The following is a 23,747-nucleotide window of genomic DNA, read 5'->3' on the forward strand; positions in this document are numbered from 1 at the left end:
GAGTCCGTTGCACCCGGTGCCACAGTCGCCGCTCAGCCATCATCCCTCGTCATCTGCGTTATCTGCCGCGGCAGCTGCTGTGGCGGAAAGGGATCGACATGCGCTGATGCGCCAGCAATCCCCACACATGACACCTCCACCGGTGTCCAATGCCTCGTTGATGGCTAGTCCTCTGAGCAAGATGTACGCTCCTCAACCGGGTCAGAGGGGTTTGGGGACGTCTCCACCGCCGCATTTGCGGCCAGGAGCCTCGCCACCGGTCATCCGTCACCCGCAGATGCCTCTGCCGTTGCCACTGATCGCGCCTGGCGGGGGTATCCCACAGATTGGAGTGCATCCGGGTCAGTCACCATATCCGCATCCGCTGCTGCATCCATCGGTCTTCTATTCGCCGCATCACCATCCCTTCAATTCGCCCTACGGCTATGCGCCCTATGGTCCTGGATTCCCGGCCTACATGAAGCCGCCGCCACAGCCCGGACAACTCGATCCGGCAGCAGTGATGGCCGCTCACCATGCTGGGCTGCAGGGACCGCCGCCCCAGCAGATGCGTCAGGATGAGCAGAATGCAGCGGCCGCCGCAGCAGCAGCTGCTGCTGAGAAGCAACACCAAGCCGCAGCAGCAGCGGCAGCTCAGCAGCACAAGGCGCCGCAGCAACAGCCGCCTGGCGGAATGCCACCAAACAAACCGCCGACGCCAAAGACGCCACAGGGTCCGGGCGGTGGAATGCCGCCGGGAATGGGTGGACCGGGAACCCCGACGGGACTACCGCCTGGTGCCTATCCTGGCAGCCACATGCCGGGATATCCCCAAGGACCGCCCCATGGATCGCCCTTTGCGCCCCAAGATGGTCAGCCTCACGGCCTGAAGCCCACATCGCACATGGACGCCCTGCGAGCGCACGCACACTCGGCCAATTCGGCGGGAATGGGCGGAGGACATCATCCCACGGAGCCATGTAAGATGGGCATTGATATATTGATATTGGAAAATACCAATTAACCAATTACATTTTGTTTCTCTTTGTAGTGCCCATTGATATTGAGCCGGATCCGGAGCCAGAGATACCCAGTCCCACGCACAACATACCACGTGGTCCCAGTCCCGAGGCGAAACCGGACGACACCGAGTGCCATCGCTCTCAGTCTGCCATGTGAGTGTCGTACAGCTATGGCTTTAAGTGGATACGTTACTAATACAGTTATGGCTTATCCCTCAGATTTGTGCGCCACATCGATCGTGGAGATTACAACTCATGCACGCGAACGGATTTGATCTTCAAGCCGGTGGCCGACTCAAAGTTGGCCCGCAAGCGCGAAGAGCGCGACCGCAAGCTGGCCGAGAAGGAGCGAGAGCGGCGTCAGGTGAGTGGACATGCCATCTAAAAGTGGGACCTATCTAATCCGATGTGTCATCCCTTACAGCAGCAGCAACAACAGCAACAGCAGCAGCAACAACAGCAAGCGGCAGCCGCTCAACAGGCGGCGCAGCAGGCCAAGATGAAGGCGGAGCTGAAGCCTCCGTATGCGGATACGCCAGCACTGCGCCAGCTGTCGGAGTACGCTCGTCCCCACGTCGCCTTCAGGTGAGTGTCGGAGGGGATGGATGAATAACCGCCCCCGGAACCTTTCGTCTGGTGTTAGGACTCAGTTCAGTTGTCTTCCGTCGTTCTTCCCTACCAAGTCGCGTTCGTTGATTGTAATTCTTTCCATTCGATTCAATTTCAGTCCTGTTGAGCAGATGGTGCCATATCATCATCCAATGGGCCCCATGTACAGAGAGAGGTACAGTACCAAAGCCTGCCAAGACCCAACTTCAAAGCGAAAGCCATTTCACATTTCCCGAACACACAACCATTAACCCTCTCACGCCTCGCAAACTCCATTCACACCTACCTCACCAAAAATCTCAATCAATATTCATCACTCCCTCACATATCGTAGTGCATTTCGGGATTTTTTTATAGTAAAAATTCTGAAAATAGTAAAATTTGTTATAAACCTTCTGCTTCTCTATAATATTTAAATAAATAACGTGTCAAAAGGATTCTGAAACGCACTAACACAAAATCATCCATTCAACCAAACCCTTATCGAAGGCATCTTCATTTTCCTGCTTATTACCCGCCAGCTTTTTAAGAATTCGGTATATTTAAGCGCACGTCAAAATTTAAGCTTTATCATTTGCGAACTTCCCTGCTCCAAGCCACGATTCCCTAGCCACCCTTTAATCCGGGTGCTCATACTAAATGTTGAACTACTTACAGGGAACTGGAGGAGATCAAGAACGCACAAGCTGCTGCGGCTAGTCAATCCCGGCTAGATCCGCACTGGATGGAGTACTATCGACGGTGGGTTAAGGCTTCTTAGACTGTATTAATATGAAATTAATTTTGTAGATCCATTTCTAACCATCCCCACAGCGGCATCCACCCCTCGCAGTTCCCCCTGTATGCGAATCCGGCGATATCGCAGATGGAGAGGGAGCGTCTGGGAATCCCACCTCCGCACCATGTGGGGTTGGACCCGGGCGAGCACATGGTGCGTATGGTAGGCTACACTTCTTTTTTACTCCACTCGACTCATATTCACAAAATCAATCGTATTTGGAACGTCAAGCGATCGAACCAACCAATCACTCTGTCCACTTGTCAGCTCACCTGTTAACCAGTCCAGTACCCGCATTCAAAGACCCCCAAGCACGCGTCCCCACGTCATGCTGTTCATGTTCTCTGTGCTAACCATTTTATTTGCCATGCCATGCTTTTGCCCTCTCCTCCGCGGAGGGGCACCTAACCACAAAAAAAATAAAACCAAAATCGAACTGACATTTGTCGCCATCCAATAACCCGCATTACGCATCGTTACATACAACTCTGTTAATCTTCTATTGGCGACCACGCCCACGCAGCACTGGCTCTTTTGAAACTTTCTACGATATTCGATAATTTTCAGATACGATTGACGAGAGAATATCATGCACACTCTCATACTCATTTACATTTGCCTTTGCATCCACAGCCGCAACCACCGGAGGCCGGTTTCCAACTGCCACGTGAGTTTGTATAGCCCTTGAGGTTTTCGCCCTGATTTATAACCCTTAAAGGATGGAAATATAACTGATCCAACTTTTTGCCCTCCCTTTTGCCCCCTCTTTACGTTTCAGCGAATGTTGGCCAGTATCCGCGGCCAAATATGCTTATACCTAGGGAGCCGCACTCGGATGTCCTGCTGCGCATGTCCTATGCCGACCAACTACAGGTTTCCCAATTCCCTAACCCACCTCCTAACTCATTAATTACATATATACAGTATTTACAGGCCGCCGAGTTCCAGCGACAGTCCCTGCACGATCAGTACTTTAGGTGAGTTTTATGCTTCTATGATACGTATCAGAGAGAAGATCGCGATAATGGGTTGATATGATCTGAAAAAAAACCAAGACTAGTATGAAATCCGACAAGTGAATGTGCAAAATTGAGGCTAGGCTCATCCACCCCATTGTAAAACGTATGGTTTCTCACCGTTTCCTTGTCGCTTATGTTGCGTTTATGTTTCCGTTTCCGGTTCCGTTTGATCATCGCCCGCTCTCTCTCATCCCCACAGACAACGGCCCAGATAAGTGGACAGACGGCAATTGTAGAGAGCAAGCAACTGAACAAAGACAATACTCGGGCCGCGGCCGTGAGGAACTGCTTTGTGTGATTTTTGTGTTCAAGCGTTTACATTTTGTTTTCCACACATACAATCCCCACATACTCACCATAAAAACCGAAACATCATCATCATCATCAGCAGAGACGACGTCAGCGTATGGCTCAAGAATCCAGAAATCCAAGCGACTCTAAGTTGCGCAACGCCTTGTCAAGTTTTTATGTAAAAAGTTAGTAAGCCCTCTGTTTTATTTTACACTCACCCCTATGCTTAGAACCATCTACTGAATGTCTATCCATCCGGAAACTTTGTCATACCTTATCTAATGCCATATTTTGCTAAGCAGGAACCAGCTGCGTTAATCGAAAGGGTGTCCATGGATCGCTCCAGCTGCAGACACCACACTTCACACCACAGACCACACACTTACCGACCAAGGCATCCAGAATCAAAAGAAGGCAGAAACCAACTACAAAACTCTAAACTAAAAGCAAAACAAAACAGGACACGATGGTCGCAATATCTTAAGTATCCTCTTCATAGTGTATAGTGTTAAATTCTTAAACCTAAGCGAGACCCGGCGACGGAGCATGTTAAATACGGTTTAGACTTATTAAGGCAATGGAACAAAACGAACTTGGCACACAAATTTTTATTGAGGTTTTCAAACAGTTTACGTGTATGTATGTATATGAATGTGCTGCACTTCGACAAGTACTAACTAGTAAGCCCCACAAATCGAATGATTCAGACACGATGATAACTAAGCAAAACCAAAACACAAACTCACCCGCACTTGCTGCAGGAGGCAAGGTACATAAAAGTAGTATAGTTAAACGATTATTAAGGATTACGGAAGGATATATTCGAGTGTACTGTACAAATGGATTCGGAGATAGGTTTTCTTTTTACCACACACGTTCTGACACTCTAACCAATAGATACGCCTAATATAATTTAAATGTACTTCCAGCCACAATTGAACTATTTAATGTACGGTTTACCATTATATGCTTGCGCTTTCGACTTTTTAGCTAAAATAAAATGAAAACGAATCACGCCAATGCCTAGATTTCGCTTTGTGTAGCCCCCCCCGTTTGTGTTAGCCTAGCAAGCAGCAGCTTTGCCTACCAACTAACTGCTACTCATTATTTATTATTTTGCTACGACTAGAGAGTATTATAGGGGCGGGAGATGAAAGTTTGTAAAAAGTGCTTAAAGATAACGAAATAATTATATGGGTATTATGTGGATGATTTGAAGATGCTGCTGTCGAGCCCAAAAGCACATGCCAGCATTTGAAGCAGCCGTAATTTCGAGTGCTTAATTTATATTAGTAATTTATACAATTATTATACGCAAAAAATGCATTAAACACGCAAAATATTTAATTGATAAGGCCAGCAAACCGCCGCAGTGGATTGATTGTATGGCAACAAGAGAAAAACAAAGGAAACCTATTTTTAAATACAGTTTTTTATTTCACATTTTGAATATACACATTGATATAAATATATTGTAGCTATATACACTAATTATGAAAGTTTATTGTAGGAGTCTTGCAAGCATATTCAGTGGCACACAGACGACGAGAAAAAGAAAACAAAAATGGAAAAGATTTTGCGTAGTTAACATTTAAGAACTGTAAAGTGAAGATCCATACATATTTATATATACAAAACAAAAACAAACGCAGCTATATTATTGCAGCTATATTACTAAATAAATTATAAAACAAAAAGATCGTACGGAAAAGATAAATTATTAAAACCTGTAAAAAACTAAGTAAAACAAAATAAAATTAGTTACATTAGTTACCAAATCCCAGAGTTACTTCTCTGTTTTAAACGGCGGTCAAAGAGTTGGACAAGGTAACAGAACGAACCTAAATTTCGGGATTTGGACTCCATTATTAGAATACAATTAATCTCTCCTTTTAAATAGATTTCCAAGGTGGTACGAATGAATTGTCTTCCCCAAAAATAGTAAAGATACAGGTTACGCACCAGCTTCGATTAAATAATACTACATTTTCTTGTTTGTATATTCATTATAACAGTTTATTTTGCTAATATATATATTCTATAAGTCTATTATCTTAGGGGACCTTATTACAGACTTAACTACAGAATTGAATATTTTTAATCAGTGGCCTGGTTAAGAAGATAAGTTATCAGTAAAATCAGTTATTTCAGGACTATGAATAAAATAAATACATGCAATAATAAATTAGGGAAACCCAGGGATCCATTAGATCTAGACAAGGCGGGCAGACGAGCAGGTGGCCACCGAGGTCGCCATCTGGTTTTCTACCTCGTTTCCATTTCCGATCCCCACCAGGCTAACGGCTCCTCCGGTGGCATTGGCCAGCACTCGTTTGTAGTTGCTGCTGCACTGGGAGTCCGCCACAGATCGTCCATCGCCCTCGTCGCGTCGACAAAGATCAACGGAGTAGGGAGCTGCTGAACTGGTCGAGTGTATCTCCAGGCGTCGCTCCAAGATATCCGCTGTGGTCAGTTCGCTGGCCTGCACCAAGCTGCTGTCCGGGACATTGCTAAGCCAGGGCTTGAGGATGCTCTTCTTCTGAATGGTGGCTGCCTTGCAGCGGCAGATGACGTCGGCGGGATCACCGCAAATGGGGCAGGTGGCCTCTACTATGGTGGCGGTGGATACCTCCACTTCATTGCCCCCACCACCTACGACCGTGGGCATAGTGGCTCCGGATGAGCTGCCACTCAGCTCCAGCTCGCTCACAGCATCCACCAGAGTTTTGAGGCCAGCAGCCGATGGAGGGCAGCCCTCTGAAATGGATACCACCTCCTGCTCCTCGTAGTTGGGACTCAACAGCAGCTTGGACAGCGGTGGAGCCATGCCTAGGTTGAGATTACGCTCGTGATACATCTCCGAAATGCTGGGCGTCAGTTCGCGGTTCATGTGACGCATCATGCTGTCCTGCAGGCTCTTCGCACTCGACTTCGAAGACGGCGGAGCCTCCTCCTGCTTGGGTTCGTTCAGCAAATCGACATCAGATTGCGAGAAATACAAACTGGTTGGGCTGAAGACCGCATTGGACACCTCCTCCTCCTCGGGAAGGGCCAAGGGTTTTCTAGCGGCAGGTCCGCCATTCATGGCGTTGCCTCCTCCTGGTGTACTTAACTCCGTCCTCACACTCAGCCTGTCCATGAAGAGGGCATGTTCCTTGTTAACGCGAGCGGCTAGAGAGCTCTGAGCGCTTCCCAGCTTGATCTTGGGCTTGCTGCGTCCACCTGGGCCCACGCCCAAATTGTGAAAGGTTGGAGGTCGCGGTGGAGGCAGTGGTGGCTGCTGTTGCGGCATTGCTGCACTTACTCCGCGTCGCAAAACCGTGGCGTGCCCTGATCCCTCCCAATCCGTCGTGCTGCTGGCCGAGCTGGAACTGTCCGGCCTCCTGCTCATGGTTGTCGCTGCCGGCGGAGCTGTTGCTGTCGAACTGGTCTGGGAGTAGAGACTCCTAATGCGCGTCTGATGGGCCAGAGCCAGTGACAAACTGGGATCGGTCACTGGTGGACTAGGCGTAAAGGCTGCATCGCTCTCGCCACCGCCTCCAGGTCGGGATACCCTTACCGGAGCACGCATGCTGGCATAGCCCAGGCGAGGATTGGACAGACCAAAGCCCGTTTGAGTGGCATAGCCATCGGACAGAGATTGCTCGCTGTCGGTGGTGTTGGCCAGGCTGGAGTCCAAGGTGCCATTCAAAGCACCTCCTGCTCCACCAATGGCTTCGGTCCGTCCGCCATCTGGTTCTCCGCGACGTCGGACATATGAGATGAAGGCACTGCGCGGGTGCAGCGGTAGTGGAGCCTTATTACCGCCATTCACAGAGGGAGTGCTGCTGGCCACCGGCGGAAGTGGAGGAGCATCCATTTCCGGTTCGGCCAGTGACTCGCAACTGCTGCTGTGGTCAGAGTCTGGACTCATTCCCATGTTCTTGGGCGCCTCACGTGTGTCTGGAAAGGGTCATCGAAATTATTATCTATGTCAAATATTTAGCAGAAGTAGTATCACTTACCAAACAAGGCGAGGAGTGCCTGCAGCACAAACTGGCACTGGCGACGATTGGCCTGCTTTCCCGTGCGCAGGACCACCTGGTCAGCACCCACCTCCGTGAGATCGAAGCCAACGGAAGCCAGCAGTTCATGACAGCCGGCTACCCTCCAGAGTCGCACACTCAGCGGCATCTCGATGAAGCAGGTCTCGGCGATCACCTCCGTTTTGATAGAACTCGAACTGGAGCCGGGGATTGGAGCATTGGTCACCGGGAACTGGGCCAGGATGTTCCGCATCACGGCAATTATGTCTTCCGCATACTCGGCACTATTTACATGGACCAACTTGGCCAGAGCCTGCAGCGTAGCCGGAGTAAGGGCGAGCAGGGCTTGAAGACTGGCTGAGCAGTGGGACAGGCGCTCCTCGGGATCCGCCTGGGGGAAGAACACGCTGGAGGGGATTCCATTGGCGGCTGGTTCGAAACGGAAGCCCACAGCCATCAGCAGGTCCTTCCAACCGGCCACCGGACCAGCCTTGTTCTCGATGCTCTGCTGGGTGGTGTACATGGCGTTCTTCTGGCCGCGGTGAATCCGCTGCAAACTCTTCTCCACCAGGTGCAGGCAGACGCGCAATGCATCCCGACAGCGCTCTGGAGTGCGGAGCAGTTCGCAGAGGGCATGGCCCATCGCCACCTTGTTCGATAGCCTGACATTGCTGCCCACCAGGAGGAAACCAGCCCAGTTGGCCGGATGGGCAAAGTGCTTGGTGTGCTGCACCGTTTGCATGGCTTCAGCCAAGGCGCTAAAAGAGATTATAATACCTTTATTCAAGAAGGACATTCTTTAAGATAATTCAGGGACTACTTACCGAGCAGCTCTGGCACCCTGCAACAAGGCGGAGTAGAAGGCACGCAACAGGATCTTGGCCGCCGTTTCCGGAACGGGCCACAGCGAAATGAGCACGGCTCCAGCTCCGGCCAGAAGCCAACCGCCAGCCAGTTGGGCCACACCGGCTCCGGTGATGGGTTCCACCGAGTGGTAAGAGCTCATCACCACCAGACGGGCACTGAGTCGCAACTGACGCAGTTCTGCGGCTGCCAGGGTAAAGTCCGCCATTTGGGGCTCATGAGGCTCCTCTTGCTGCTCCTGCTGTTCAGCCGTGACCACATCGCCGGGACTCAAGACGACGGCTCCCGATTGCCAGCTGAGATTGGCCGCAAAATGGACGCAATCGGCGGAAGGCAATTCGGCGAGAACGGACTCCTTGGTGGCGTTGGAACCGGCCAGGTTGGTGGCCTGCAGCATATCAGCAACCATGGCTGCCTCTTGCAAGGCTGCCGGGGACTCCGCTCCAGCCCAACCCCAGCGTTCGGCGAGGGCGGAAGGAATACGTGGTCCTCCCACCACCAGAGCCTTGGGCGGACGAGCACGATCCCTTCTGGTTTTCGGACGACTGCGTAGGGATTGGAGTGAGGGAGCGGTGAGAATGGCACATCGCTCGGACAGATACTCCCCATCCTCACGAGCCGCCCGCAAAATGGCAAAGGGTACTAAGTACAGCGAGCTGTCCAGTACCAGGATAAGTTCCCTTCTGCCCTGTCTGCTGGCATTGGCTCCGCCAGCAGGAAGTAGATCATCAAAGGGAGCTAGGAGCAGATTGTACAAGGTGTGGAGGCAGGATGGTCCCCGCCAGGCAGGCAAGGCTGGTGCCCTTCGGGAACTACGACTGCCCACTGATCGCGTGGAGCCCTGCAGACTGGCCACTGAGCCACCCACCGATCCCACCGAGAACAGTGAACTCAGGGAGTAGTTCGAGGAGTTCAGCAGTTGATTGCGGCTAACCATGCGCAGGAAGCCTCCGCCACCGGAGCCACCAGCTCCCGGCAGATCCTCCAGCAGCTGCTCCGTGCTGGCTCGCCAGCCACTGCCGTCGCCCTCGTGCAGGAGACTCTGGGAGTTCACACCCAGATTATCCCGTACTAGGTTGACATATCGTTCTAGTAAACCATTTGCTTGCACTTGATCTTCTCCCTGGTCTCGGTCCCTCTCCAATCCCAGTTCCCTTTGCATTTCCAGTTCCTCCTCCTCCTCGCTGAGGGACAAGGGAAGCTGCAAACTAAGGGCATCTATCTTGGCAGCGTGGAAGCGCACGATTCCGATTTGGGGTTGCAACAACCAAGCGAACAGTTGCTCTCCAACCAAACTGTAGTACAGTACGGGCATTCTGCTTCGGTTCACCGTCTCCTGGATGGCCTCGCTGTTGGCCAATGGAACCTTGGAGCTCTCCCCGCTCACGGCATCGGCTCCACCACGAGCCTTGCAGCGCTCGGCGGCCACCAGGGCATCCTCGTTGCGATTCAATGCCACCAGGAGTAGTTGGAGCAGGTGGTAGCAGCTAGTCTGCAGATCGTAGAGAGCCTGTCGCGTCTCCGGACTCCGCTGTTCATGGCGCACGGATTCCAGCAGCTGAGCGGCGGTTTCCAGATGCAGGTGGGCTCCTTCGTCATCGCCAGAGGAGCGAAGGGCAAGACCTAAGGGTCAAAGGATAAAGATTATAAGTTATCACTAAATTCATAAACCAAACCAACTGTTTCTCACTCACCTAGTTGATGTCTTATTTTGGCCTCCTCCTCTGACTTGCCCATGGTCTGGGCACTGGCCAATCCCTGCCGCAGATAGTCCACCGCCTGACCGTGCTGCTCCAGCTGATGATGCACCCTGCCCAGGGCCAAGCAGGCCATCGCCTTGGCCAAACGATCCGAGCTCAACTCCAGTTGCCGTTCGTAGCACTTGAGGGCTTCTGCCTGCTGACCCAGCGATTCGTGGACGGATCCCAGATTGCTCAAGGCCCTGGCCTGCAGGGCGGGCGCAGAGAGTTCCGTGCAGATCTGTAGATCCTGCCGGTGCAGCTCCAGTGCCTCCGAGTGCTGACCCATGCGCTGCTGCACCTGTCCCAGGGCGCACATGGCATCCGACTCCAGGGCTCTATCCTGCAGACCCTGCGCCAGCTCACGCTGATGTTCCAGGCAGTTCAACGCCTGGGCATGATTGCCCAAAGCGGCATGGACGTGTCCAAGATCCCCATAGGCCAGTGCCTTGATCTCTGGACTGTGCAGTTCGTGGGCCACCACCAATCGCTTCTCCAGGCAGACCAAGGCAGCCGGCAGCTGTCCCAGTGCCCTTCTAGCTTGACCCAAACCTCGATAGGCGCGCTCCTGATCCCGGTGGCTGGTCAAGCCCAGGGCCAGCTGAAGCTGCCGCTCATGACACTTCAACGCTTCCTCGTAGTCTCCCAGCGCGGCATAGCAATCACCCAAATGTCCCAGGGCTCGAGCACGATCCGCCTGAGTCGATGGCAGCGAGACACGCTCCAGGGTGCCCAACTGGGCCTCCAGGCAGCCAATGGCCGCCTCGTAGTGGGCCATATTGAGGCGAGCTATTCCCAGGTTGCCATGGGCCTGGGCCTCCACTGCAGCATCCCTCTGCTCCTGAGCCCGCTCCAATTGCTCCTGGTAACACTTGACGGCATTTGTCCAGCTGCAGAGGGCCATGTGTACGGCTCCCAAATGACCATGGGCCCGACATTCGCCCGACAGGTCGCCCAGCTCCTGGCGAAGCGTCAGCTCCTGGGTGTGATGACCCAGCGCCTTGTCCCAGCGCCGCATCAGGCGATGAGCCATTCCCAGAGCACCGCAGGCAGCCGCCTCCATTGAACGATCGCCAGCAGCTCTGGCTAATGCCAATTGACGTTGAAACAACTTGATGGCCTCCTGGGGATTAAGATTTAATATGGGTTTAATAGGGGTTGTGTTATTCCTCTGACAAAAATCCTTATCATACGTACCTCATGGGATCCCGTGCGTATCAGAATATCTCCTATGTTCCCCAGGGCCCTAAACTTAGCCGGCAGTTGGTTGGTGGCATGGGCCACTGCTAGAAACAGCTGCTGGCACTCCAGGGCAGCGGCTGTGTGCCCCAGGGCGAGATGGGCCAGTCCCAGATTGCAGTAGGCCCTGCCCATGTTCGGGCGATGCTGGGCGTCCTTGGCCAGGGCCAGATCCTGGTCGTAGTACCTCACTGCCGCTCGGTAGTTTCCCAGCGAGAAGTGGGCATAGCCGAGCAGGTGACACGCCTTGCCCTCGGCGGCCACGTCACCCAGTTCCTGGGCGAGCATTAGGTAGCTCTCGTAGTGCGGCACCGCCTCCTCGTACTCCTGCCGTCCGCTGAGGCAGTTGCCCAGGTTGAGCAGGGCACACGCCTCGCCGGCGGTGTCCTTCAGGGATCTGGCGGTGGCCAGGTGAGCCCGATAGTGGGTGAGGGCCGCATCATGGGCACCCAGAGCCTGATAGGCCACCGCCAGGTTCCCATGCGTGGCTGCCTCGGCACTGCGATCGTGCACCGCCTGATTAATGGCCAGTTCCTGTTTGTGGTACTTCACCGCCGCCTCGTAGTTGCCCGCCATGTGCGCCATTCTGGCCATGTTCCCGTAGGCCTTGCCCATGCCCGTCCGGTCGCCCAGGGAGCGGGCGATGCCCAAATGCGCCTGGTGCAGCTTCAAGGCCGCATCGTGGGAGCCCAGCATCTGGTAGACAATGCCCAGATTGGAGCACGCCCGGCCCTCGCCCAGTTTATCTCTGGCCGCCAGGGCCATGGCCAGCTGACGCTCGTGGAATCTCTTCGAGGCACTGGCATCGCCGGCACAGCGCGCCGCATGACCCAATCCCGCATATGCGGCCGCCTCCATGGACCGATCCCCCAGAGCCTGGGCAATCCGTAGCACCTGCTCGTGGCAGGCCGCCGCCTGGGTGAACTGCCGCCGCTGATGGTGGGCTGAACCCAGATTGGAGTACGCTCTGGCCTCCTCAACCTGGTCGTGCAGCTTGCGGGCCAGCCTCAGGTGCTGCGAATGGCAATCCAAGGCGGCTTCACACTCTCCAAGGGCCAAGTACACCGCACCCACGTTGCCAATCTCCCGAGCCTCTTGCAATCGATCTCCCAGTTGCTTGAACAGCTGCACACACTGCTTGTGCGAGGCCAGAGCATTGGGGTAATCCCCGCTAGCCGTGTACACGTGACCCAGTGAAGTCAATGCCGCCGCCGCCGCCTGCGTGTCCTTGCACTTCATGGCCAAAACCAATTGGTAGCGATGCGCCGTGAGTGCCTCCTTGTGGGCTCCCTGGCTGAAGTAGGCGGAACCCAGATTGCCATGTGCCCGACACTCGCCAGCCGTGTCGCCCAGGGATTTGGCCACCGCCAGATCCTGCTGCATGTAGCCGATCGCCTGGTCCAACTGATTCAGAGCCCAGTGGGCGGAACTGAGGGCGCTGAAGACGGAACCCCTCAACTTCAGGGAGCAACTGCCGATGCGGAGGGCTGCCTCCAGGACGGACACCGCCGCCGGGTACTGCGAGGCCTGGAGGAGCTCCTGACCCACCACCGAGCTGACCACAAACGGCGACTCCTGCAGCTGCATGGTGCGCAGCTGCTGCAACGTGGGCTCCAGGGCCACGCGCAGGGGACTCTTCAAGGAGGCCTCCACTAGGCCCGCCATCAGCTGCTTGTTGGTCGGCTCCTGGGCCAGGCCGGAGGCGAAGGAGGCTAGCGCTTCGCCATAGCGACCGAGGCACTGAAGTGCCACGCCCTGGCGGAAGTACGCCTTTGGCCACTTGGGACACAAGTCCCTCGCCTGCGTGGCATCCTGCAGGGCGGCTGCAAATTGTCCCTGCTTTAGTAGGGCCGCCGAGCGATTGCTGTACAGGATGTGGTTGCCCGGGTCCAGCTGCAGGGCATCCGTGTAGAGCAGCACCGCCGTGGCGAAGTCACCGCTCTGGCAGGCGGCGTTCGATTGCCGCACCTTCTCCAGGAAGAGGGCGCGGTTCGCTGCGGGCAACTCCGGCGTGCATTCCGGCTCATTCTGCGGGAAAAAGACATAGGGGGCTCATAAATAAATGTTATATAGTATTGTAATACCAAGATTCCATTCAATTTTATATTTGCAAACAGCAAAATAACTTATGATCTCATCAAATGATATTTTCCCCTATGCAGAGTAAGGATTGATTGGAGTCAAATTACTGGGATGAAGAGCATTCCACACTGCGATGGCCTAAGTTAAGCAATAAACACAACTGTACAAAAGCGGCGGAGCAGGAATGGCAGGAGGGGATTTGCAGAATTGAGGGAAGAGTCTGGATGATTGCACATCTGTCGCTGTTATTGGGAAGAACAATGGGCTGCATTTCAGTTTTTGCACTAAAAAAAAACATGCTTTCCGGGTACTTGGTTTACAGGTTTCTTTGGCGTTCTGTTTTTAAACAATTGGAAAAGATACAATCTTCATTATCGCTTTATTTTATAAACAAACTCCAGCGTACGTTGATCTTGACTTCAAGAAAAAGTTAAGAACGTTACTTGGTTTGTCTTACTTCCTTTCTCTCCCCTGAGGAGTTATTTAGAAGATTTGTGAGTAATAGATTTCTTTAAGACCTTTTGATACCCTTTTCGGCCTGGTTATCCTAAGGTCTCTTATTTTAATGGCTTATCCCTTGAAAACCAGACAAACTCACGCCGAGCGCCGAGTGACCCACTGTGCAGTCGTCACTGGGTTGTAATTATGTTAAATGCCGACGCACCAGCTTGGCGTCCAAGCTTGGCGGCCTGCCCTCGGAACACAGGTAGAGGTAGGTATGCGGCCACCGAGTCACGTTTCCCGGCCAACTGCTGTTCACAGCTCGCATCTCACAGCTCCCGATCCTGCTGGCCGGCCAGGCCATCATATGCGGAAGCAATTCCACGAATTCGTGGCCCAAGAACCGAACTGAGCCACGACTGGTGGTGAATCAGTGGCCCGGTGGCAGCTAGAGCCGAGGCCTTTTTTGGCATAGGCCACCGAAACGGATGGCCATGGTCACGGCCGCGAGACGAGACGAGACCGTGACAACGACGTGGAAATTTTTACATATTTTTGAAGCAATTAAATGCAATGAGTATGCAAATGCATTAGGCACTACTCGCAGTTGGCCAGTCCTCGATACGGAGATATGCAGGACAGCAATCGTGGCCAGCAAGTGCCCCATGATCCAGTGGATTGGCCCGCTGGCCGGACACCCAGCCACAGCTTCGAATAAATCAGCCGGCTACAAAGTATCTGACAGATGCAGAACGCAATTTTCGTTTTATGCGGCTTATAAAAGCCGGCAACGGACTTGGCCCCAGCGATGAGCCCCAAATGAAGAGGGCGTTGCCAAAAAAACCTAAAATATATATTTATGGGTTGGGTAAGCGAATTATAGAATACCCTTTTCTGTTAAAAAAAAAGTAATAACATATCTACATCTGATATCTATTTAAAGAATGCCTTTACCTAACAATAGTTTTTAAAATAATAATATTCTCAACCCTATATCGTATGGTTCCTACACAACCCATAGTGTCAGATTTTTCCCTTCCTTTGCGAGCTTTTGGTAACATTAATAATACCGCCTGCAAGGGTAAAAAAAAGAACCTGGACTCCTCAGCCTCGGCGCGTTGGCGGTGCTAGCCAAGTAGATCCGGCAGACGAGATTGCGGGGCTGCTGCCAATGGTCAAAGTCAAATAAACACGCACAGCGGAACATGCCCTCCAAGGGGCCAGCGAAGATCTCCGGCGGAAGGGAGCGCCGCTCCGAGAATCTCGACGGAATGGCACTAGCAGATGCTATCGCTTTAGCTAAAATAACAATAATAATAGCAGTTAGGGGGAACTTGAGACGGAATGGAGATGACTTAGGATAAGCACAAGCTGTGGGAATGCTGGATGGAAACCAAGTGATCCAGTGATGACAGATGGAAAACCTTACCTCTACTATTTAGGTCTTTTTCACCTCTCTAAGAAGTACCTGCTGTATTTTTAACTCCTAAATGCTCTATTAAAATCTACTGTATACGGCACCTAGCCTAAGGCATTCTATATTTTTCTGGATTAAAGCTCACCCATAAAAATTGTTATTCTTATTGGTTTAGTTTCTTTTATGACTAACGTTTTATTAACTCTTTGCATTCTATAGAGACTGCCAATGGCACTTTTATTTCCTTTACTGCATAATCTGGGGATTAGTAACAGGCACTTCTCTTTATGTGCATCGGCTAATTAACTGCCTTTCTTTCCTCTCCGGTGGTTAGGAATCCCAGTGGATCTTTTTCTGCACTCGCTGCCCTTTCGCTCCGTTTTTGTTGCGCCGTGCTGTATGTCAATTCAGGAATCGGCGCCCAAATGGCACATAGAGAAGTCATGTAAAGTGATAGGCCAGCCATCTCGCTTCGCCAGTTCCAGCTAAATTGGCAGCAGCAGCAGCAGTTGCAGCAGCAGTTGCAGCAGCAGTTGCAGTTGCAGCGGCAACATGACCAACAGCAACATCGGCAAACAGCAACAGCAGCATTTTAGAAAATAGTCAGAGACGGACAAGAATTTTATGCAATGGGAAAGGGAGAAAAAGCGGGTAGAGAAAGGAAGTCGGCGTCGGAATTCAGGAATGTAAGAGAAAAACCTGCGATTCGAGAACTGGTCGGTGGTTTCTCGGCTGTCCGCCCAGCAGCAAGAGCAAAAAAGGGGGAAAAATAGCGCTCAGTAAGACAAAAAGTGGCACCCATAGATGCACTCGGGCGGCTGCCTGCAACCAAAACGGGCTGGTGTGTGTTAGCCAACTTGGCTCCCATGGCTGTGTGTGTGCGCTGGCCCCAGAGGCTGGGGCATCGATAAAGTCCGCCGCCTTGGAATGCGAACAATTTCACGATTGCTTGTGGCGCACACTGGCATGTTTTGCGCTCAGCCCGAGAATTTTGTTGCAATTTAACGCGTAATAAAATAATTAGCTGCGGGCCGAGGTCTTGCTCCCACTCCTACGCCTCCTAGTCCTCCGCATCCTTCTACTACTCCTCGGCCTCTTTTTTAAAAATCCTTCGAGCGGGGCGGATAATCCCATTGCAGAGTGGGCGGAAAGCCAGCCTCACAGATATTAAATCCAGACACTCAACTCTAGATTTTATTATCGCAAGTATTTTCTGCACATTTTATTCACTCGATCGTTATATATATGTCTTATCTTTCTAGTATAATAAATAAAATAAAGCTCGCTATAAGCACAAATAACTTTGGTTTCGTTCTATTTTAAATACTTTAATGCAGGTTGCAAATTCTAAGAGCCCCAAGCTTTTTTGTATTTTTGCATAAAATTTTCAAAATCCCAAGCTTAGTTTTGTGAAAGTTTGCACTCATAAAAAAACCTAGTAAATCCTTTGGTAAACACTAAAACTTACTAATTGTTTTGGATCCTTTTTGGCTTTTGTCCTAAGTGGTTTTTGGAACCTTTGAAAATGTAAAATTCAAAATAAGTATTTTTAATACTTCATTCTTTTTTATTAGTATAGTTTTATAACTATTTTCTTTACTAATTAAAGGGATTAGGTAGGTTTTTAATATAGATTATAAAAACCTGTTCAAATACATAACAAGATAATAAAGTATCTTCCTGCCTCAACACACTGCCTTTAGGCTGCTTAGGCTTTAATAGGAATCGACATTAGTCTGGAATTTATTCCCTGATTCGGCTGCCGCAGCCCCCAGCCAACCCGAAATTCCTGGCCACGCTTCTCGGATCGCAGCCTCTGGGGGAGTGCGGATAAGGAATGGGAGGGGGTCTTGGACTGGGAATGGTCACTTCCTATCGTCCGTCTAGCTGGCAAAAGGCACACTCGAGGGCAGGCAGTCAGCCAGCCAGCCAGTCAGCGGCGAGACAGGCCGCAGGGGTCTGGATCTGGATCTGAATCTGACTCCCTGATGCCGGGATTCCGAATGCTGGACGGGTACGTCGCGCAGACAGGGACTGAAACTTATCCAGCATCGTTGACGTTGTCGTCTGTTCCTCAAGATGTTGGCTCTTTTTTGTTCCTGCCCCTGACATGACAGCGCGGAATATGATGAAAGGGCCGGGCCCAGAGTCAGGGTCAGGAGCCGGGGCTATTCCCATTCCCATTCCCAGTTCCGTTCGCAATCCACGGGGTTTTGCGTTTTGGTTTCGGCATCTTTATCTCCCCGCTCCGCTGGGCTTTTGTTTAATTCGGCCCTTGTAGCTAAGCCCTTTTGTAGTCGTGCCGCTGAGTTAATCAACATTGAAATCATTTTGCCATCATTTTGATTATTGCCCCTGATTGTTTTATTTCTTTTTCCTGTGGTCGGCACCTTTTCCCCACACATGTATCTCTGCCCCGTCTCTTTGTGGAAATTTTGGAGAGCGTAATGCCTGATTAAGTTTTGTATATTTGAAGGCCATAAATAATTGTCATGGTGTTTGGAGCTGCAAACTGGAAATACACGGCCGGCAAACATGTTTTCCTTGGGCGGGGGTAGAAAGATGGTGGGGGGACTTGACTTACAAAACAATAAATATAATTGAACAGAAATTCGATTTCCTTTCGCCCCTCGACTTACCTCGGAGAAGTCCCGCTGCGACATCTTGTTCAGCAGCTGCTCGCCAATTTTGGCATTGTTCTCATTACTGCCGGCGTGATTATTTGCATTAAAGTTTAATGGCAAATTTATAATGTTCTCATAATTCGTCATTTGTGTGCCAGCTAGCAATCATTAGGGGGCTCTCAGATCTCGGAGTTCTGGGTTTCTGCTTTGGATTCCTTTTCTGCAAACAAAGAAGATTGGTTGGTGTTTATTTATAGAGCGGTTCGGAAGAGCGGGCTTAAACAAAAATAAACACAAAAGCCAGGGCCCCTCTGACAATGAGACTTTCAAATGCCAGGGATTTCTAGGGAAGCCAGGGCAGCCAGGGCGGCCAGGGACGCCTCTTATGCAAATACTGGCCGATCCCTGGGCCGCAGTCACATAAACTTGACAATTGAATGTGGCCATAAATTTGTGCGATCCTCAGAGTCCCTCCACCCGTTTTGAAAGCCCAGACCTGGCGCACAGTGGCCTCAGCTTGGCTGAGAACTCTGCGGCTTGGTTTTTATTTTTGGTGTCGACTCTGGGCTGCCGAGATTCTGATTGCGCCATTCACTTGCCAGCGGCGCCTGCCTATCATCAGCATCGGAATTGAAAACCGCCTCTTCCCTTCCTTATCATTTAATTGGCTCGCCTGCCGCAGAGAAAGTCGCGGAGAGCACACACAAGAGGCTGTAATTAAAGTCCACAAAATCAATTAGGGCAGGCGCTTTTCTTAAGCGGAAATTCGCAGAGCCCGCGTGGCGATTCGATCCGTTTTCATGTGGCAATGGTGCGTGTCTTTTAATAGGCTTCCATTGTGGGCCAGAAGCCGTAGACACACACGGCCTTAATTGAAATGTTAGGCCCCGCGACAAGACCTGGCTGAGTGACAGGCCTAGGAAAACCGCGATCCCTGGAAAAAGTGCGTTCCCCCTGTATACATTTCAGTGCAACTGCCGCGGAATTCTAATGAGGTAGGGTTGGGAATTTCCCGAGTCGAATTTTATCGAGTGCACAACACAACTACCGACTGACCAGCGGCAATTAGGCCTTGCCCGGCCATACTTTTACGACCGCTGCTGTGCTCTCAATTCACTGGCGGGCATGAGAAAGGGGAGTCATAAACCGAAATGCATTCGGCCCGCTGTCATAAGGCGCTTATCAATTGGCCAGCGCCTGTGTGGCGGCACTTTTAACAGTTCGCTTTTATTACTTTTATTGGCTGTGTTTTTCTTATTTTCCCCCAACTGCTGGCTGGTTTCTTCGCTTCACAATTATCATTCGTTTCTGCGATTGCGAGTTTTTGCCGGCTTTTAACGATTATGATGCCCGGTTTCATAGCAAATGAGCTAATTTAGATGCCTTGATGGTTTTATAATTGTACTTGGTCGCAGCTTTTTATGGCCAATGTTTCGGTTTTTTGTGTGCGAGCTGCGGATCATGATGCCCGGCGATTTATTCGCTTTTGATTAAGCTTTTTTCTCGAACTTTTTGCGGCAGAAACTGCAAGTTCGTTTCCTAAGTCTTTTGTTTTTTTGTAGGTTGGAAATAAAGCCATCACAAATGTTTGTTAGGTTATGAAGTGGGGAATTTTAAATTTATCATGCAACTTTTTGGTTTTCATAACATTTAACCTTGAGCAAAATTATAATACATGCAATTAGTAATTTTTAAAAAAATATAAAGTTAAAACATTAAGCAATGTTAAAAGTTGTTGTTGGAGTTGCAGTTTGAACAAGTTTTTAAAATTTTTCCCCAACTCAGTTTTGCATCCTTACCCCCTGCACACCATGTTTTGCGATTGGGGAAACACATTTTTATTGCCCCAAATAAGGCAAAGTTTGCAGTTTCCTGTCTCTTTTTGTAGCTAATGAACTCTCCCAGTTTATTTGCGCCCAAAAGTCAACAAATGCCACAGCAGCACCAACGAGAACCGCTTTGAATTGCCTTTGTCAGGTCATTAGCGTTGCATAAAGTCGCCTTAACTCAGGCTCCTTTGGGAGGAGGGGCTTGGGGTCCCAAGCCCCACAACCCCTTCTGCTGGCCAGGCCACTGTCACCCCAACAGAGTGTTGCAAACATCTTGCATTTGGCCACGACGTTGGCGGTCGTTTAACGAGCACAAAAGCCAGCCCTGGGCAACAGGCAACAACATCACCGATGAGGAGGAGGACTCGTCCGCATCAACCAAAAAAACATGACCACCGATGCTCCAGAGGAGGCGACGGGCACGCTGAGACTTTATTACAACTTATATAAATGATTTCCGCTATTAAAGTGAAACATTTTTGCATAATTTTTCACTTAGAAAGGACAACAAGGCACCGGGCAGGCACCAACCGAAATCGATCAGCAACCGAAGGGCCAGGAGGTAATCGGGGAAATTCCTCACGCTTCAAGAGGCCCGCCAGGTATGCCCGAAAATTCCACACACCACACCAGACAACGCCTACCCAGATCCAGACCCAGGGCCATACATATGTGTGCCATATACTCGTGATCCGAGTTAAGAAGGGCCTCCTGCCAGACCTCGTTCGTCGTCATCGTCAACGTCTTCTTCGGTCGGTTTTTGATAGTGCCTCCTTCCTGCATCACCAACGCCGTTCTGGAGACCCCTCCTCCGATTCGTCCATCGCGTAACCTGTTGAAATGTGTGACAAATTGGGCGTAAAGAGGCCCAGGTCCTTTCCCCCAACCCCCGAGATTCTGTCCCATTAAACCCCCGGGCATGAAACGTGGGCGTGACAGCACCGATTTCGGCTGGGATTTTTTTTCGCAAACTTTTCTTTGGCCCAAAAAGCCGAAAAATATATTTGGTGCGTCCGCAGTGCAGAAAATTGAGCCATAAATTATTATGCTTATTACTTTTTGAGCTTAAGTGCAGTTGGTGGGATGCCTGTGTGCATATGCGCTTCGGGGAAACGACTCATAATAACCATTGCAAGCTAATAAAATATAATCAAGACCATAAATGTGTCGTTTATTAAAAATATTTTAATCTGGGTATTATATTTTTTATCACCCCGTTTCACCCCGATATATTTATTACTTAATGATCTTTGATTACTTTACTACTACTTTAATGTATAGGAGCGAGCAGTTAGTACTTATTTGAATACGTATAAATTCAAAATAATTAACTCTTTCTCTCTCAGTTTGGCTCATATAACATGTAACATATCCCCAATTGAATTTCCCAGGGTTTTCAGCGCTGTCACTTTCCCCTTTAAAAGGCCGTGTATTTTTCCACACATTGGACACTTGTTAACGGACAAATCGGCAACAAAATTAATCACACAACATGAGATGTGTTGCGGCCAAAAGGCGTCTGTGTTTTTTCTTAGGCTTTGGGGTTTCGCAGCCGTAACTGGCATCTTGTACAATTTCTTAAAAACTCATTAAAATTGCTGGCTGGCCGAGAAACACACGAGTGGTGGAAGCATATTTCCCAGTTGCCACAACATGGAAGCAGCATTGAATAGAAAAAGGAAACAAGGCGGACGAAAGAAGAAAGATGCAGGCAGGCCAAACGAAAGCAATTTTAATGAAGCCAAAGTCGCAGTCACTTGTTGCAGTTGCAGTTGCAGTTGCTTCTGTGGCAGGCCGCATTGCTGCTGCCTTATAAGCACGGCATGCATTTGTTGCCCGCGATGCGAGTGGCACGATGTAATTGACATCATTAGACTAAAGCGCAGCGGGTTCGGCTAGAAAGTGGCCGGCCTTCCTCCTCCGTCCCGGCCAGGCGGCACCGTTAGCCACATTACCGTTCTACGGGCAACACAAGCCACCCACCGCAAGTTCGTGTCCTCAGTCTTTTGTATTTTTTTGATTCAGCTCAAAAAGAATTCATATGGAAACTACTTTCTGTCTTATACTTAAAATTTTATTTACAATGAATTCCCATGGAAAATACTTTCTGTAGTATATGTTTTACTTCATGATGAAGGTAGAAAGCGCTTACCCTTAATCTTTAAGATTTTACTGAAGACTGACATACGTTTGTATCTTTTGGATTTACTTATTTTTGTAAAATTTCTTATAATGCATTTTAATAAAATTAATAGCAAGAAATAACTTACAACTTCTAATAGCATTATACGAATTTTTAAAGTTTTATTGACAATTTTAAACCTTACCTTTGAAAAGTACATAAAAAGTTCGTGTCCTAAGTCTTTTGATTTTTTTAAATGTAATCTTAAAAGCAGCCCACCGCGGGAAAAGCCATGGAACCCCACAGCGAACCAACAAGCGCCCAATTATGCAAATTGTTAAATGAAAATAAAAACTAATATAATTATTTTCGTGCTGCAGACTAGAGTTCCTAATGCGGTTGTCACATAAATTTCAAGTTTAAGCATTTTCGGTCAAGACTTTCGATGGGAATTTATAGGGATTCGTGCTCACCATGGAATGTGGCTGGAGACTGGAACTGGAAAGCCCTTGTTTTGTTCTCCACTCTCTCCTTTTCTTTTAATTGTTTCTCGCCTTGTTTTATCACACGGCTCTGCAGAATTACATTGAATTAAATTAATGGGTGAAAATGTGGCACATAAAATGGTATTTACACGAAATTAGAGCAAACTTGGTGGCGATTTTCTAACGATCAAACGGATAATAGGTCAATAGTAATGAGCAATGATCGGGTTTGCTTAATTTACATAATGAGCTTGATTAATTGGCTTAAATGCACCACCGTTATTGGCTTTGCAAGATTTTATATTAACTAAAGGAGTTGTGAAGAGTTGCATAAATTAAAAACTCATTTTTATGGCTCTTATGTGTCATTTTGGTTAGTAATTTATGTAGAATACGGCTTGGCCAACAACAAGAATTCGAAGAAGAGGAAGAAGGCGAAGTCGCACTCACACACACACACACACACACACACTCGCACGGGAAAACACAAACGCGGGTCAAACAAGTCAAGCAACTTTTTCATCTCTTTGGCCAATCTTCGGATTGCCTTCCTTTCTTCTTCTTTTTGTTTCTCTTGTTATTAGTAGCATTTACTTAGGAATGCACCAAAGCGAGAACGTTTCGGAAAAAAAGTACAAGAGCCACAAGTGCACAATTGAAAAAGTCGCCTGGAAAACGCTTTTGGCCTGGTTTTCTTTCCAGCAGAAAAAGAGAGCGAAAAGGAGGCAGAGAAAGAGATAGAGAGAGAGAGAGGGAGAGAAATTCGAAAATTCCCGATCGCGAACATATGTCAAAGTGGTCGAGTTCAAAGGCCGTTCGCCGAAAATCGTTCAGCTTTTTGGCCCGCATTTTTTCGTAACTTCACTGGCTTTACGTTTCATTTTTTGTTTGTTGGCCTGGTCAGCAACCAATTTGCAACAGCAGCCGCTACACACACTAGCACATACACACACACTCACTGGTCGTTTTGTTGTTGCTCGAGACGGAGTCCGCGTTTTTGTTTGGTTGTTGTACGCGCCGCATGCAAAATTCAACTGTGGCGAGAAGATCGAGATCCAAGTCGGGAGAGCGGCTTAAAAAACAGGTACACAACTATGTGGCGCCACAAAACCCATTAAAACGAGTGGTCTGGCCACACTACGACAGGTGAGAGGGCGATCAACGTTGCCAGAAGATATTCTA

The 23,747-nt window shown here is 49.8% G+C and overlaps 2 protein-coding genes across 26 annotated transcripts in view; one reads left to right on the forward strand and one right to left on the reverse strand.

The window, feature by feature from the left end:
- The window catches only part of LOC108034861 (arginine-glutamic acid dipeptide repeats protein), a 21,835-nt gene extending 17,117 nt beyond the window's left edge, over window positions 1-4,718 (forward strand). For 4 of the 23 annotated variants that reach the window (XM_017110012.3, XM_017110020.3, XM_017110013.3 and 1 more), the window contains 12 exons: window positions 1-959; window positions 1,031-1,154; window positions 1,221-1,365; window positions 1,426-1,586; window positions 1,729-1,785; window positions 2,268-2,351; window positions 2,400-2,550; window positions 2,956-3,055; window positions 3,167-3,261; window positions 3,313-3,365; window positions 3,607-3,883; window positions 4,001-4,718. The exon at window positions 1-959 is cut by the window's left edge and continues 3,812 nt beyond it. In XM_017110012.3, coding sequence (XP_016965501.1) covers window positions 1-959; window positions 1,031-1,154; window positions 1,221-1,365; window positions 1,426-1,586; window positions 1,729-1,785; window positions 2,268-2,351; window positions 2,400-2,550; window positions 2,956-3,055; window positions 3,167-3,261; window positions 3,313-3,365; window positions 3,607-3,622 — 1,945 coding nt within the window. In that variant the 3' untranslated portion in view covers window positions 3,623-3,883; window positions 4,001-4,718. The remainder of the gene's footprint in view (window positions 960-1,030; window positions 1,155-1,220; window positions 1,366-1,425; window positions 1,587-1,728; window positions 1,786-2,267; window positions 2,352-2,399; window positions 2,551-2,955; window positions 3,056-3,166; window positions 3,262-3,312; window positions 3,366-3,606; window positions 3,884-4,000) is intronic. The other 19 variants (XM_017110031.3, XM_017110034.3, XM_017110016.3 and 16 more) reach the window with 18 other exon arrangements.
- Window positions 4,719-5,685: 967 nt separating this feature from the next.
- Window positions 5,686-23,646, reverse strand: LOC108035430 (tetratricopeptide repeat protein 28). Of its 3 annotated transcripts, none has more exons than XM_017111061.3 (8): window positions 23,525-23,646; window positions 22,554-22,653; window positions 18,145-18,349; window positions 11,524-13,593; window positions 10,282-11,449; window positions 8,548-10,210; window positions 7,703-8,481; window positions 5,686-7,640 (listed from the first exon to the last, which is right to left on the reverse strand). In XM_017111061.3, exons 3-8 carry the CDS (start codon window positions 18,274-18,276, stop codon window positions 5,911-5,913), a joined length of 7,542 nt encoding a protein of 2,513 aa, XP_016966550.1. In that variant the 5' UTR covers window positions 18,277-18,349; window positions 22,554-22,653; window positions 23,525-23,646; the 3' UTR covers window positions 5,686-5,910. The 3 variants fall into 3 exon arrangements, with proteins under 3 accessions (XP_016966550.1, XP_050742147.1, XP_043950905.1); XM_050886190.1 differs by lacking the exon at window positions 23,525-23,646 and adding an exon at window positions 23,160-23,516; XM_044094970.2 differs by lacking the exon at window positions 22,554-22,653.
- Window positions 23,647-23,747: the final 101 nt, after the last annotated feature.

The sequence above is a fragment of the Drosophila biarmipes genome, chromosome 3L, assembly GCF_025231255.1.
Source record: "Drosophila biarmipes strain raj3 chromosome 3L, RU_DBia_V1.1, whole genome shotgun sequence".
In the NCBI taxonomy this organism is placed as follows: Eukaryota; Metazoa; Arthropoda; class Insecta; order Diptera; family Drosophilidae; genus Drosophila; species Drosophila biarmipes.

Excerpts from the sequence above, each read along its gene's own strand:
- LOC108035430 (XM_044094970.2), bottom strand. The coding sequence starts at position 18,276 with ATGACGAATTATGAGAACATTATAAATTTGCCATTAAACTTTAATGCA. Across the intron at positions 13,594-18,144 it reads CGCAGCGGGACTTCTCCGAG|AATGAGCCGGAATGCACGCC; the intron begins GTAAGTCGAGGG and ends TTTTTCCCGCAG. Across the intron at positions 11,450-11,523 it reads TACGCACGGGATCCCATGAG|GAGGCCATCAAGTTGTTTCA; the intron begins GTACGTATGATA and ends CTTAATCCCCAG.